This window comes from Mastomys coucha, unplaced genomic scaffold (assembly GCF_008632895.1).
Source record: "Mastomys coucha isolate ucsf_1 unplaced genomic scaffold, UCSF_Mcou_1 pScaffold2, whole genome shotgun sequence".
Taxonomy (NCBI): Eukaryota; Metazoa; Chordata; class Mammalia; order Rodentia; family Muridae; genus Mastomys; species Mastomys coucha.
Genome location: NW_022196902.1, coordinates 12,686,916 through 12,703,468, shown reverse-complemented (window position 1 = coordinate 12,703,468; position 16,553 = coordinate 12,686,916). Strand labels below are relative to the sequence as shown.

The 16,553-nt window shown below is 40.6% G+C and overlaps 1 protein-coding gene across 5 annotated transcripts in view; it reads left to right on the top strand.

Annotated features, from left to right (window-relative positions):
- Pde7b (phosphodiesterase 7B) overlaps positions 1–16,553 on the top strand; it is a 353,839-nt gene that overhangs the window by 318,094 nt on the left and 19,192 nt on the right. For 4 of the 5 annotated variants that reach the window (XM_031380550.1, XM_031380552.1, XM_031380549.1 and 1 more), the window contains 2 exons: positions 8,676–8,767; positions 14,118–14,262. In XM_031380550.1, coding sequence (XP_031236410.1) covers positions 8,676–8,767; positions 14,118–14,262 — 237 coding nt within the window. Of the gene's footprint in view, positions 1–8,675; positions 8,768–14,117; positions 14,263–15,330; positions 15,624–16,553 lie in introns of those variants that run through there. The other variant, XM_031380553.1, reaches the window with a different exon arrangement.

Genomic DNA, 16,553 nt, shown 5'->3' with positions numbered 1-16,553 from the left:
CATACCATGTGTGCTCTGCAATGAACAAATGCTATCTCATTTTTTACTCCTGGAGTCACTTATTCAGTTATCTGTGAACATGTAATGAAGAAGAGCCAATCGCTATTATAATTTAAAAATATCTTTGCCCTAAACAAAAGTTTGAGGATTTCACCACAGAATATTCAGGTCTGGCTTCTGCCAGAGATTGGCCCAAAATTCAAATCTTGTTTCCTTTTCTTTTAATGATTCTCTAAACTGGGCTGGAAAGATGGCTCAGTGGTTAAGAGCACAGACTGCTCTTTCAGAGGTCATGAGTTCAAATCCCAGCAACCACATGGTGGCTCACAACCATCTGTAATAAGATCTGATACCCTCTTCTTGTATGTCTGAAGATAGCTTCAGTGTACTTAGATTTAATAAATAAATAAATCTTTTTTAAAAAATTCTCTAAACCTTTAAACATTAGGGTACAGGCAGTGTTCATACTGCATTTACTTCTTTATGTGGCTCTGTGGCCTATACTAAGGTACAGAGATTAATAAGAAATGTTCCTTGTCCTCCATAATAGACATGGCTAGCAAAATTTCCAAACGCTCCATGTGTGCCCTTGAGAGTGCAGGAAGGATTCCAAGTGGTGCTTAGGTTTGAACAGTATACAGAGCAGATGTTTAGGCCTTCCCACTACCCTGCCTGGAGTTGGCCATCAGGCCATCAAGTTAAAGTTCTACTCCCTCAGCCAGTTCACACAATTCCCCTTGTCCATCTTACAGAAGACAGGCATGCCTCTTACCTATTCTGAGGCTGAACCTTTAGAAATATCAAAATGTCTCCTTTGCTTGAGGCTGCAGAATCCCAGTCACATTGGTCTCCTAAAATTTAGCAAAATTTTTCCAAATTTGCAATACTCCTGTGCTTTTAAAGGCCAGTCAGTTACTAATAACAATTAAACTATAAACTCAGTCTCAAGAACTATTTAATTCTTATAGGCCAAATTAGGAAAATCTTTTAAGTTAGAGTTTCAGCATATAGCCCTATTTTTGTTGCAGAGAATTATGGTAATCTTATAATAGAAGATTTCACAGATATAAATATATGCCATTAAACTGAAATGCTGGGATTTGAGGGAATGGCCTAGTGGGTAAGTGCACTTGCTAAGTGAACATAAGGACCTAGAAGTTGGAATTCCTAGCACCATGTGAAAAGCTGGGAGTGGCAATACACAAATATAACCCTAGCACCAGGGGTAGGAAGGAGGGAGAGGCAGGAGGCTCTCTGGAGCTTGCTGACCACCAGCCTAGCTCCAGGCTCAGAGGGACAGCCTTCTTGGAATAAGACAGGCAACAATAAAGAACAATGTCCAGTGTCCTCTGGCCTCCACATGGGTACTAACACAGGTGACATAGGCACACACTTACATGCACAGGCACACCCACATATATAAAGCACACACATACAGACACAGGTGCATATACATATGTTGCTGGAAATATTAAAAAATGGCACCATCCCACACTATCCCCAGCTACTCTCTGCCCTGGCAGTCTCCGTCTCGCTGCCTCCATGGCTAGCCCCAGGTGGAGGTCTTTCCAGCTCCGGTTCTCCTGCCTTAGAGCCACTTGTACCTTCCCAGCCATCCACCCCTTGTAGCTAGCTGTCACAAATCCCCTTGACCCAGTAAATCAAAACTTTTAAAGCTTATAATTATCAGTCAGTTTTATATATCAATAAATTCTCAATTCACAAGACACCCACACAATAATTTTAGAGCCAATTGATAATGATACAAGCTGCCCACCTAGATTGGACAGGCTATCCCAATCATTCTACCCTTTTATGATATTCATAGCTACTTGTGGCTATTTAAAGCCACACAGAACCAGGATCCTCTTTCTCTTCCTCCATCTTTCTTCCTCCTCTCCCTTCTCCTCTCACCCTGTCCCTGTCTCTGTCTCTAAAACTCTTAGTTCCACCTCTATATTCCCTGTCCAATCACAGGCTTCTTTTTGTACTAATATTTAAGTTATTTGGGGGAAAATTCTGCTACATTTCACTCTTTCTGTCCAAACTTAAAAAAAAAAAAACTTTTCTTTCAAATATAAATTGAGCACAACTATTACTATTTTGTAATTATAGGGCATAAGACACACATAATACCCAGTCCATCATTTTTGTCAATTAACTAGAACACTGTTATCTATCCTAATTTTAAAAGGGCTTATAAATCCATATCTGTTATGTCCTTGTTTAGCTTGTATACTATCTGAAAACTATCATCTCAAATATGTTCTCTCAAGCTAAAGAGACTGGGTTGGCTATAAGACTAGAAGTAGTTTTTCAACCCCATCAGAAATTCAAGAATGGGCCAGGTGGTGGTGGCTCATGCCTTTAACCCCAGCACTTGGGAGACAGAGGCAGGTGGATTTCTGAGTTCAAGCCCAGCCTGGTCTATAGAGTGAGTTCCAGGACAGCCAGGGCTATACAGAGAAACCCTGGCTCAAGGGAAAAAAAAGAAATCCAAGAATGACCAACATTTTCTAAAAATATAGGAAGCCTACCACAGCTTCCAGAACTGAGACAAGTTGTAAAGATAGCAGTTTACCAATACAGCCCCAGTAAGGCAGGAAGTCGGAGCATCAGTCTTCAGCCTCTTGGCCCAGGATCATCTAACAGACCTTTGCACTGCAGAATTTTGAAGGACTGATTACCCTGACTTGGCAGAGACTATCAGTTGACTATTCTACATAGTGTGTCCTTTTTCTGGACAGTATTTTGTCTGTAGACGAATAGGCAATTTCTGCCCAGTGGCCACCTAGCCACAATGTACTACCTCACCTGGAGGTAGAGACCCTCAATTTCTTCTTTGAATCCATAAAAGGGAAGCTGCTAGAAACAGATATGTCTCAACAACAAAAGAATAAATAACATTAAATGTCACATTCTATGGATTTCTGACATTTTTGAAAACCAACTATCTATGTAAAGTAATCTGGACTGTTGTCTGTTAACTATTCTCAGCTATTTCTGATTATCTGAAATAACAATAAACAACAATGAAATCAGAGCCATGAATTTGCTATCTGACCTTTAACTCACAGGCTTAAACATCTCAGATCAGTTTGTAATAGCATTTATAAAAGGACTGTGTTCGAGTCTTGTACTTTTAAATTTTTATATCAATAGAAGAAATTTATACCAATGAAAACCTTGATTGTATATCAAAATTATTTTTGTACCAAAATAAGAAATTATGACTTCAACTTAGTAACTATTGTAAAGATTTCTACCAAATGAGATTATGGATACCCAATCAAGTCTAATCAAATCTATTTCCTCCCTGTTCCAATTATAGCCACCTCTAAATTCCCCAGAATTAGAATAACCACCTCCAGCCCCAAAGCCCAGGGAACTGGGATGACAACTCTTCATAACTTCTTCAGGGTGAATATGGGCATTGAGATATTTTTGAAGGGGTGGGGAAAAAGGTAGAGAAAATGGGGAAGTTGATTGGCCTTAAGAAGGCAACACCAACAATTAATTGTATTAGTCTCTGATGTCTGTTTCTTGACTGGATCTGGCTGGACCTCCAAGACACTGGGAGTTCAAGCAGGTCAGTTCAGCATGTCTGATGATGAAATTCACCAAGGCTGTATATTCTATAATATATAAATCTCAAAACAAAATTTGAGTATCATCAAGATAACTTTTTTTTGTTTGATTCTCTCGAATCTAGTCCTCTGGGGTTCTCCCTCTATCAAATCTGATCCATATAGCTCTGGACAGTGTCCAGAGCCTAATCACCTTTTCTAAAAACACAAAGACAAAACCTTTTTCCCAAATCAGCATATCCTTCAGCTGGCAACCAGGAAAACCTGTAGCTTGCCGTCTGTCCCAGAGGAACAATAAAACAACCACAATACTCAAAATCACACCCATTTTGGTAATAAAAACAATTTAAAACAAATGAAGTAAACTAAACAAATACTGTATGAGCCTATTTAGGTCTTTCTAATTTGTCATGTCAGGATATTAACCCAAAATTCCCATGGAGCCCTCATTAGAGAATATGAGTCTCCTGCATACTTTATTATACCATCTTTAAAACAATTGATTCACACTTCTATCTATACCCACATATAAGCAGGCAGCTAGTCAAACCAGGATTTAAACCCAAAATTCCTGTGGAGCCCACATTAGACAGAATTTGAGTATCCTGTAAGACTTATTAGAGCAATATACCTTTATACCATCTTTAAAGCAATTAATTCAAACTTTCACTAATATCTGCGTATAGGAAGCAGGTAGTTTTTACTTGTTAAGCTCTCTGCCTAGAGCAGCCATCCTGTTATACCATCTATCTGTTGTGCTCTCTACCTGGAGCCACAAATATTTACTTAATTAATACCTATTATAATATCTATCTGTTATTCTCTCTACCTGGTGACACAGACACTTATTTAATTAATACCTATTATAATATCTATCTATTGAGCTCTCTACCTGGAGCCACAGATTTCTATTAATTAATACCTGTTCATTGCAGGCAATTATTACTGCCCTCTCTACTTGGAGTCAGTAATTTTCCCTGTCCTAGTTCTTCACTGCAGGCAAAATTCCCCACATGATTCAGACAAAATTGGTAAATAAATCTATCCTAAAAGCAAATGATCCCAATTTGTTAATTCACAGTCAAATCAATATCTGTCTCAAGATGTAGGCAACTTCCATTCTCTGGCTCTCTGACTCAGGGGAGCCATCTTGTCTCTTTCCACAGCAGGGGACCTCAGAGCCTTCTTTCTTTGTTTCAAGATTCCCATGCTTGAGTCCACATGGCTTGTTCCAGCTCCACCTTTCTCTCACTTAGAAAATAAAACTCTAACTCTCAAGCTAACAATCTTAAATTTCTAGTGAATTCTTGCCAAACATGTTGGTTCACCACCTGTTGCAGGAAATATTAAAAAAGATGCAATTCATGCTATCTGGCACAGGCCAGGCACTGGCGGGCATGGCTGGCCTGTTCTCATCTCATGGAGACTCTCTGACTCAGAGCTCTGAAATCTCTCCACCCAGCTCGCTAAGTTCCACACATACACATACACAGGCACATGCCACACACACATAAAACTCTATGAGGAACAGACTGAAAATGAGAGATCCAGGCTGGTGGTTTAGCTCAGAAGTAAAGCATATGCCTTGCTTGGCATGAGTAAGATCTTGTTATCAAGTCCCATCATCAAGAAAGAAGACAACAGCAGTAACGGTGGCAAATCTTTGATTTAAAATTTCTAACTTAAATAATACATTATTCATGTGCTTTTTCTTTCAAGGAGAAATGAATGGGCATTAAAAGTAAATGGTATTTTGATTCCCTGAATACATTTAATATGCAAAAATATGGTGTTAAAAGGCTAATGTTTACAAATAAGCAGGGCATAACTGAATGACTTGCATTTTTAGTTATCAATTCTGAAAAGCAAGGGCAAAATTAAATCTAATTATAGGTATTTGTGAGCTCATAAAGCTCTGGCTTCTGGGTGCTTAGATAAAGCAGCACAGAGAAAATTCTAGGAGGCAACAAGAAGTATGTGCATGCTCCCAGGTTTTAATACTGGCGGGCATGAGTTGAAGATGCTCCTTAACCAGTCACAAATGGGCTGCTAGCCTCAAGGTTATTATACCTGAGGTAAGAACATCCAAGGGCTAGGTGAGGGTTAAATGAGGGCAAATAAAGTGCTTGACCAAAGACGCTGCTTGGTGTGCCCTTCTCTTCACTCTCCTCCATTCCTTACTCTCTTGAAGGCAGATGAGTCGTCCTGGTCCCTACACCATCCTGACCAAACTGTTGTTTGTGTAAGCCTCTTCCCAAATCAATCTGTTTGCAATCAGACACTGTCTTTCACTGGTGCTGGCTTCCCAGCCTGCTCAGTCTCCTCTCATTCCCTTGGTACTCCTATCCAAATACACTTCACCAGCAAATTCCCTAAGTTTCCTCACAGTCCATCTGCAGAAAATCGTTACTGAAGATGTTAAGTCAGGCTGGCATATAAAACACTGCCTAAGGCCAGCCTCCTGATGCTCCTAGCCCACTCAACAGAGATGTAGTGTCATTTGTCATTAGGTCTTGTTACAATTTTTGGCCCCTTGAAGAACTCATGTGAGGTAGCTCGTGTCTATATCTGCTTGACTTAGTCTGGCAAGTGAACTCATGAGCAACTGAGTTAAATGTCACTGCAGGATTAAACATCTGTTAGTTACATCACGCTAACCTATCGCTCTCTATGCTCATAAATCTTTACAATCAGAACAAATTAGTCTAGCACATTACTTCTAACAAACATTCTTTTTTGTTAGTATGGCTCATACCCAAAAGGAAATAATACACCAGTGGGTGAAAGTAATAAAATTTCATCACTGGTTCAAACATGATCAAGTGGTAAATAAAAATAACAACTGTTTGGCAAGAAAGAGACAATTGCAATACGCAGTCTCTCCAAGGATGGGCTTAAAGAAGAACCTCACAAAGCCCATCACAACAGCATCCTAGAGAGATTTAAGAGCAAGAATAGGTGTATTTTCCCTGAACTTGTGTGTGTGTGTGTGTGTGTGTGTCCATGGATGTGTGAGTGTATGTTGTCAGTGTGTGTGTTTGTGTGCATGTTAGTGTGTATCCATGTATGTGTGAACATGTTGTGAGTGTGTGTTTGTGTGTGTTATTGTATGTGAGTGTGTGTGAGTGTATATGTGAGTATTTTAGAGGATCCTGGATTGTGTCACCCATGGGGGCTCTTTCCATTTGTTAAAAACAAGTTGGAGACTGAATGACTTGTTTTGATCTGTTTAGGTTTTTTTCTTAGCTAGTTATCTGGGAAAAGAAATCTCAATTGAGAAAATGCCTCCATCAAATTGGCCAGTAGGCGAGTCTTTAGGACATTTGTTGATCAATGATTGATGTGTAAGAGCCCAGCTCACTTGGAGGTAGTGCTACTCCTGGACGCATGGTCCTAGGTGAGCTGAGAAAGTTGATTAAGCAAGCCACAAGGAGCAGGCTAATAAGCAGTGTTCTATGCCTCTCTTCAGTTCCACTTCCAGGTTCTTGCTCTGGCTTCCCTCAGTGAAGGACTGTTAAGATAAACCTTTTCCCCCCAGCTGCTTGTTGTCTCGGTCTTTGCCACAGTAAGAAGAAGCCACCAAGAGCAATGGTTATCCTTACTTCTGTCCCTTCCTGTTTTTTCAACTGTGGTAACATACACCATCTCAACACTCTGAAGGATGTGGTTCAGTGGTGTTGAGTGCAGCTATAGCTTGCTCCCCTGGCTTGCTTAGCTGACTTTCTTAGCTCACCTGGGACCACATGCCCAGGGGTGGCACTGCCCCCAACTGAGTGTCCCCCCTTCCACATCAATCATTAATCAAGTGCATCTATAATGATATGCAGCCATCATGACCCTGTGTCTCTAGAACATCTTATAAAATTCTATATCCATTAAGCAAGAGCTCCTATCCTCCTGTCCCTCCCACCCCATCAACCACCGTCCCTCTTTCTGTCCCTACGACTGTCCCAGCATAAGGTACCTCATGTAAATGCAACTGAACAGTTTTCTTTCACTTTTAAATAATATTCTTTTATATTTTTATGAAGTTAAAATTACTCTTAAAGTAGTATAGAGGCCAGGCTTGATGGTTTACAATCCCAGAGCTCAGCAGGTCAAGGCAGGAAGATTGATAATTAAAGTCTAGCCTGGGCTAGATGTTTACAGGCTTCAAGGACACCCTGTAAATTCTGTGACTCTGTTTTAGGAAAACCAAAAACAGAAAGAAAAAGAAAAACTTACACTAACAGTAAGTTCAAGGGAAAAGCTAAACATAATAGATGTTCCCCTAAAAATGAGATTCATCAAAATAACTGGACAAGGGAGCAACTGTAGTCATTCTACAGACTTCAAAGGCTAAATGTCAAGATTTTCATCATGCCGGTAGACAAAGCTATCCCCTTAACGGTGGTTCTCAAACCTTAGTGCACATAAAAATTCATTCCTGGTGGCTGCAGAGATGGCTCAACAGTTACCTGTAAGAGCTCATGCCACTCTTGCAGAGGACCCAGACTCCTAACAGTAGAGTCCCATGGCTTATAACCACCAGTACTCCAGCTCCTAATGTCCTCTATGACTTCCAAAGATATCTGAACTCGTGTACACATAGATATATCTCCACCTACCCAAAAACCAATCAATATTGAATGGGACTCAGAAGTCTGCTATGCTGCCAGGGGCCATGGGAGTATGGGAGGATGTTATCAGCTATGGTCAGCAGATTAGACTGTGACAACTGCCTCTGCTCGGTTTGATCAAGGGATTGCGGATGAAATCAGAACTGTAGAGTGCTGACACCTTCTATGACCTATTTCAACTGCTTCACTCTGCTCTTCTACATGTAGGGTCACCTGAGGAAACTGTAGAAAGCAGGGACAGAGGATCATGTTACTTGGAACAGAATTAGTCATCCTAGACTCCAAGGGACCCTGCACCCCCAAATGTCACTGCAGCCTGAGGATGAGGCCAGGGGCTTTTCACTTTGGTTTTCTCTTCTGGGTATTTTTCTGGAAAGAAAATATTGGCTTTCCTCAAGGTGTACTCAACTGTGAAAGATTGTTATCTAGCTCTTGTCCCCTTTATAGCTTGTATTTTCTTTCTTTCTAGAATATGTCTGTACTGGAGAATCACCACTGGCGATCTACAATTGGCATGCTTCGAGAATCACGGCTCCTTGCTCACTTGCCAAAGGAAATGACGTAAGTGCTCTAGAGATGAAGCAGACTGATGTGCACACAGTAAAGATAAGTCACATTCTCCAGGACGTGCTGGGACCCTGTGTCACTAGCGGGGAGCCAGCTGCTGGCTTTCCTGCCCTCAATTGATTGTCCAGCCAGAGATTCGTTGTCAGGTACCAAAACCTAGAAACCAGACTCTCTGTGCACTTTGAAAAGGCCTCAGATGATCTGTGACCTAACATCAGAGGAAAGGGTAATAAATTGCCCCCTGTTTTCACACTCTTCAGCAACAAGGCTCTGTTCTGCCAAATTCTTGTCCCTTGTGTTAGCAAAACTGTCCTCCCGTTTAGATACAAAGAATAAATATTTGTCAAGAACGAACATAGGAATTTGCAAACTAGATTAAGGACTAGTCCAGTTAAGTGTGCTCTATCATTGCCTGTCTCCAGGCAAAGTAGGAGTCAGAAATGTTTTGTTAAGCTGTATGTAACTCATTACTATATTCCTAGCAATGTGAAAGCTGAGACAGGAGGATCAATGTGAGACTGAGGGTAGCCTGAGCTACAGAGAAAAACTCCTCTTCAAAAAATAAATAAGACAAAATAAATGTAAAGGATTTGTTAACTTTGACCAGCCATTTTTTTGTCACTGATCCGCTTAATGTCTTTTGGGGTTTTGTTTGTTTGTTTGTTTGTCTTTTTATTTATTTTCCAAGACAGGGTTTCTCTGTGCATCCCTGACTTGCCTGAAACTTGCTCTGTAGACCAGGATGACCCTGAACTCAGAGATCCTCCTGCCTCTGCCTCCCCCAAGTGCTTGAATTAAAAGTGTATACCACCATGCCCAGCAGAAAATAATACTTTTCACAGTCTACTGTTTCTCTAGCCTGAATCTTACTCATTTTTCTTATGGCCCCCAACTTAGCCAAAACACTGTTTTACAACACCACCACTAATTCTGATCTCTCTTATGGGAATGTATAGGACCCAAGGGAGTTAGGCAAGTGACAAAATCAACCATTGTCTTACAAACATGTGGGAGCTTGAGATCCAGGTCAGAGTGATGTTCTGCTATAGGACAGGCAGTATTCTCTGCACTCACAAGTTTTTCCCGAGACTTCTATGCATTTCACATGTATCCCCACCTCTGGAAGGAATGTTCAGCTTACAGGAGGAGCTGAGCTCCTTTTAACCCTCTGGAAATTTTTTAAAACAAATTAAAATAAAAAAAAAAAACAGAAAGGAAAGAGGATGGACAGAAAAAGAATATAATGAAGAATAATTGGAAAGGAAGCAACAAAGGACCCAGTGTGACCAACCTTCCCCAAACCGGCCCACTAACCTTTGCTGTTTCCATTAGGACCCTCACACTCACACTCACACTCACACATTCACTCCCAGGAACTGCACTAAAATACCATTTATCTCTGAGCCACAGTGTCTTTGTGAGATACTGTGTTGCAAATTGCTGTTGCTGGAAGACTAATCACTACACAGTAATGATTGTGAATGGACTTTATAACAAAACTTATATTCATGTTATTAGCTTTTCTACCCTCAAGGAAGTCATTTAATGTTATTTCTCTGACCTTTAAAAGCCAGATATGTTAAACGCAGAAACTACAGAAAGTTGAGAAAAGTACTCATTTGAATGATCGATAATGAGTTGTCCCTTCTGAAGAACAAAAGTAGACAGAATAACTAACAGGTTCACGTAGTTCAAAGAAGAAAAACACAAGTATTGATGACCCTGTCTGTGAGGACAGTCTGCATTAGCCCCGCAGCTATATTTCTTTTCAGTATCTTTAGTGCAACCACATTTTAACACAATGCAAGACATGTGTGCAGGCTTTGTTTGCTGTTCTTTTCAGGTTTTTGGTTTGTTTTTGTTTTGCTTATGTGTGTGCCTGCTTGGTTGTATGTATACCATATGCATTCAGGTACATTCAGGAGACCAGAAAAGGATGTCTTACTGGAGCCAAAGTTAGTTACAAGCACTCGTGAGCCTCCAGTGTGTGTGCTGGGAACCGAGCTCAAGTCCTTGACAAAAACAGCAAGTGCGCTCAACCACTGAACATTTCTCTATCCTTCTGTTTAGATTGTTTGAGAGAGGATCTTACCTGCAACCCAGGCTGACTTCAAACTTACAACAATTCTCCTGCCTCAGTCTCTCAAGTGATGAGATTAAGGGAAATGGTCACCACACCTGGCTTGCATTATACCTTCTAGCCTAATAGTGTACCTTTACTAAAAAGGCTTTCCTTACATCACCCAATAAGTTATTGAAAGTTATTGTATTGACTATTTGTCAATATTGTATCCAAATAAATGTAATTATTCACTATTGTTTGGAAATTAGGTGGTTTCCAAATTATTTCATTATAAATAACATTTTTTTTGTAATTAAAGTAGGGGGCTAGAGAGATGGCTCAGAGGTTAAGAGCATTAACTGCTCTTCCAGAAGTCCTGAGTTCAATTCCCAGCAACCACATGGTGGCTCACAACCATCTGTAATTGCCCTCTTCTGCTGTGTCTGAAGACAGTGACATTATACTAACATACATAAAATAAAAAAATAAATAAATCTTTAAAAAATAATAATAGGTGTTTTTACTGTTCATGATCTGTAGCCATCCAAGAAGTTAGGCAGGCATGACACCCTTGGGGATGGTGCTGTAGCTGGGGGTGATGGTGAAGGACAAGGAGAGGCACTCAGGACGGTCCAGTGTTTGACATACCATCGTAGGCTTTCCTACATTACAGCCTCTAACAAAACTAGGCTGTCTCGAACCCCTGGCAACAGGATTGTTTACCTTAACACCAAGAAGACTGGGAAAGCACCTAAATCCGCATGTGGCGTGTGCCCAGGCAGACTGGATGTGGCGTGTGCCCAGGCAGACTGCATGTGGCGTGTGCCCAGGCAGACTGTGAGGGGTTGGTGCCGTGAGACCCAAAGTCCTTAGGAGATTGTCTAAGATGAAGAAGCACGTCAGCAGGGCCTAGGGTGGCTCCATGTATGCCAAGTGTGTCCGTGACAGGATCAAGTGGGATTTCCTTATTGAGGAGCAGAAAAATCATTGTGAAAGTGTTGAAGGCACAAGCACAGAGTCAGAAAGCAATATAAATATGCAACTTTTTTAAATAACAAAAATCAAGACTTGGTCTGCCGTTCCATTAAAAAATGAAATAATAATAACAATAAAAGTAAACTAAGAGGAAACACAGAACTAGTGTTGTATTGTGCTTGAGACAGTAATCTTTCTATATCTATATGATGAAAGTTTTAAACTAGTACTCAGTAGTTTTCAAGGTGCCCATCAGATGTTTTGATTCTAACTTTACTTGTAGTTTGTAATAAAAATGTTAGAAATCCCAGTGTGGAGTTAGAGCATTTATGGTTTTGGATGAAATACATAGATAGTATTATATTTTTAAACATGTCTTAGGCAGCATAATAGTCGGGCAATTACCTACCCTCCATGTGATTAGAGTCTACCTTCCTATCCATAGCCCAAGTTGTTACTTGCTATGTTTCATCTGGGCTGCTCTAACTGGCTGGCCCATGGGGCCATGTTTTTATGGCTCAGCTAATGCATGGTGGCTCTCCTTCCTCCTCATGGTCTTCTTTTATTCTATAGCGGCTTCTATTTTTTCTTCATGGTGTTCTCACTAAGGCCATAAAATCCTCAACCCCAACTATATCTCTTCTCCTCAGCTATTAGCTGACAGAATCTTTATTTACCAATCAGAATTAACTTGGGGACGGGGTCCGAAGGGCTACATGTAGACTCTAGGTTTTAGGGACCTGCACTTATTACAATAGACAGTAAAAGACAAAACCTCAACAATCCCCCTTTTACTCCAATACCTGGACTATATGAAATCCTGTCTCAAATCAACAACAAAAGAGGCAACATGCTCTAGTCATATATACACACCCATGTACATGCCAGCAGCACCAACTGCACTCAAGTTAACCAGAAAGGGGGAGGGGCATAAAATTGAGAGAGAAGAAGATCAGGGTGAAGGGGTGTGGGAAGAGTTGAAGGGAGGGGGGTGTGTTCCAGTGAAAATACAATGTACACATGTATGAAATTCCCAAAGAATAAAGTAATGTTAAAAAAATAAATACTATGAAGCCCAACTATAAAATGAGATGGCAAGACATATTAACATATGCCATATTATATATTGTATTATGCCATATTATATACCATAAACTTAAAGTTTGAAAGTAGCTGAAGTTAAAGCATTTTGTTAAGCATGCACAGTAGCAAAGTTATTGTAAGTAAAAAAAAGGGACCAAGGGTAGCTACAGCAGGCTTGCTGGAGAAACGGGCCATGGAGGAAGCGGGGGGATCCCCTAAAACACTGGCAGACAGTGTTCCTCTACAGGTATCTTGACTCACTAAATGGCACAGCCATGATCTATGCACGCTGCTCCAACACATTCCATTCCTGCACATGAACTTTAAACACAGTTACTAATCAGTCATTTCCCCCTCCTGACTGATTTCTATGTGAGAAGCAAAGCTCTGATCTATTTTGATAAAATGCCCCATTTCTCCTGGGCCATCTATATAATAATGTGTCTCTTTCCTGCCAGTTCACAGTGGCATCTTAATTACCTGTTTTGCTTCTAATTTCTACTGTCTTTTGCTGCCAGTCTACTCTGTATTGTTACTGACCTATTCCATTCCATAGTACCATCTCCATTACTGTCTTCCAAATTATGACCATTAGTCTGGAAAGATGGCTCACTGGTTAACAGCACTTCCTGTTCTTCCAGAGGACTTGAGTTCAGTTCATAGCACCCACTGGGGCTCACAACCACCTGTAACTTCAGCTGCAGAGAGAATCCAATGCTCTTTTCTGACCACTGTGGGTATTGTCATAGATGTGACATGACACACAGACACACACATACACATATAAACATACACATACACATAAATAAGAGTTAAAAATAAATATTTTTAAACATTAAGAGTATTGCTACCACCTTCTTTCTCTTAGACCATCTTAACTTCAAGCTACTTTGAACTCTCAGAGGCACAACCCAAACACATGTGATTTTTTTTCCAAGTCTTTTTGTGTCCCCCTTAAAACATGCTTTTCTTTCTCACTCTTTCAAATTTCCCCCATGACAACTGTGGGAATGTACAATGAACAGAACTTCATCCACATGAAGTTTCAGTCTCTCCATGTAGCCCTGACAGCAGACTCACTCTCAGGCTGTGAGGGTCTGGGATGCGGTGTGATAAACACATTAAAGGCTAAAGAGGCAAGCCACAGGGTGATGCGAGAATCGACCATCCTGAGTGGGGTTTGCTGTGTGAGTGTGACTCTCTCTTTTGTTCTTGGGGATGCAGGCAGGATATCGAACAGCAGCTGGGCTCCCTGATCTTGGCCACGGACATCAACAGACAGAATGAGTTTCTGACCCGCTTAAAAGCTCACCTCCACAATAAAGATTTGAGACTGGAGAATGTACAGGACAGACACTTTATGCTTCAGGTAAGCAACAAAAGCCACCTAGCCTGGCCAAGTGAAAACACTTAGGGATGCAATCAATGACTTTAGCACATTGGAGGAGCTGCAAGCCATGGTAAAGTAAGAGCCGTGACCTACTTTGTTAAAAGCTCCAAAAGACATGCAGCTGTTAAGAGCTTTCCAAACAAGCAAAAAACAAGGTTTCAGAGAGTGGAAAATCTCTCGTTTTCCCTTGTTTGGCAACTGCCTCATCACAGAGTAACCTTGATGAAAGGTTGCATGTATCAGTAAGCATACAGCCCTTTGTCTTAGTTACTATTCTATTGCTGTGAAGAAAACATTTAATTGAAGGCTTGCTTACAGTTTCAGGAGGTGAGTCCATGACAGTTGTAGCAGAGAGCCTGGCAATGGGCACGCATGGCACTGGAGCAGCAGCTGACAGCTTAACATGTTGAGACAGTAACATAGCAGAGAGAAGGAGAGAGGGAAACAAGGAGAGAGGGGGAGAGGGCTTGGAGACGTGGAGGCAGGGAGAAGGGGAAAGAGAACTGTGAATGATGTGGGCTTCTAAAACTCAAAACCTGCCCCTGGTAACACACCTTCTTCAACAATGCCACACCTCCGAATCCTCCCACTGGAAACCAAGCATTCAGATGTATGATCATATGGGGATAATTCTACACCCCTGTGTAGGTACTACTATTTAAACAAAACAGTGCTAGGAATCACACCCTGGAGGGATAGCCTTTACCAGGAAAGCCACAGCCAGGCCCTGCCCCCAAGCCACCTGCATCACAAGCATTTACCATGTTTTAGGCCATGATAGAAAGTTAATCAGGTGGCAGGTGCCATTGAAGAACTGCTCCTGTAACTTGAGAGGACACTGTTAATCGCAGTGTCACCAAACCCTGAAAAACCCTTAGCTTCCCTTCACCTGGGGCCTGTCCAGATCACCTTTTCCTTCTTTTCCTACCTGAGCTCTTGCTCAGGCGAGGTTTACAGTTTCTCAGATACAAATAAATAAACTGATTTGAATTGAATTGTTGAATCAGATCAAATCCAACTCTTTCTGCTTCACTCCATGGCAAGAAGCCATTTAGGATGCAAAAAGAGGGACGTGGTCAACCTCAGAACTACAAGTTTGGCCCAGTGTCCAAGTCAGAGCCTCCTTCGTGTCTTCTCTCATCATCCTGGTCCCTTTGGCACAGCTGACTGCATGGCCGGGTGTGGACCCTGAGCTTATCTAGACAGACCAGCGGCAACCAGCGTCTGAACCAGAGTCACTTTGTTCCAGGCTTTTACATTGTAGCTACCCAAACAACTCATTCCAGGCAGGAACTACTCTACTTGCGGGTGTAGAACTATACTCAACCCCTTCTTTCTAAACTAGGATTCTTTTTTTTTTTTTTTAACTTTTATTGCATTATGATGAGAAAACTTACATGATTTCCATTTGTCTGAATTTGTTAACATTTAAAAACATATTTTAAGTAAATAGAATTAAATCACATTCTTGTTTCCCTTTTGTACCCCAACTCCTCCCAGAGACCCCCTCTTCAATACCTACAATATCTTTTTTATCATATTCCTTAAAATGTATAAAATATTATAACAATAAAAATGAGTACTATAAAAGTTGTTTGATATAAAATAACAATCAATTAAACAGTGTTATGTAGGTGCTTGTCTACAGCAATACTAAAAATACATACATTTTTCTCAGTATAAATTTCAAATAACTCCAAACATGTTAACTGTATATTTCAAAATAATATATCACTACTAGTATTTTCTTTAGTGAACATAAATACATAAAGTCTTTTTGTTTGTTTGTTTTGTATTTAGTAGAGTTTAAAGTCTTGGCTCTTTCTGTGGTACAAGCTCAAAATAAGAACAATTTTTAGACATTGGGTTTCATTGTAATAAGGCTGTACTTCAATGACCTTCAAATCACCGAAGGATTTTACCTCCATCATAGCTAAGCTAAGAGTTGACAGTTCTGCTGCACCAAGGAATGAATTGTAGGCACGATTTTTGGATACAGACTTCCTGCTATGGTCAAAACTATTTGACTTGAGTGAGTGACTTTATTCTCAGCCCACAGAGAACAGGTTACATTCATTTAAGAAATGGTGTGTGCATTAAGATAATCTATCCATAAAGTCATTCACCAACTGTTTCAATGAACCGTGGTTCTGCTTGGAGAGTGGCACAGACACTAGGTATGGATAAGAATCTGGTTCATTGGCTGTGATAATTTGGAAAAGCATTCATCTCAGAGAAAGACTAACTTGTAAAGTCCTCTTCTTCAAACT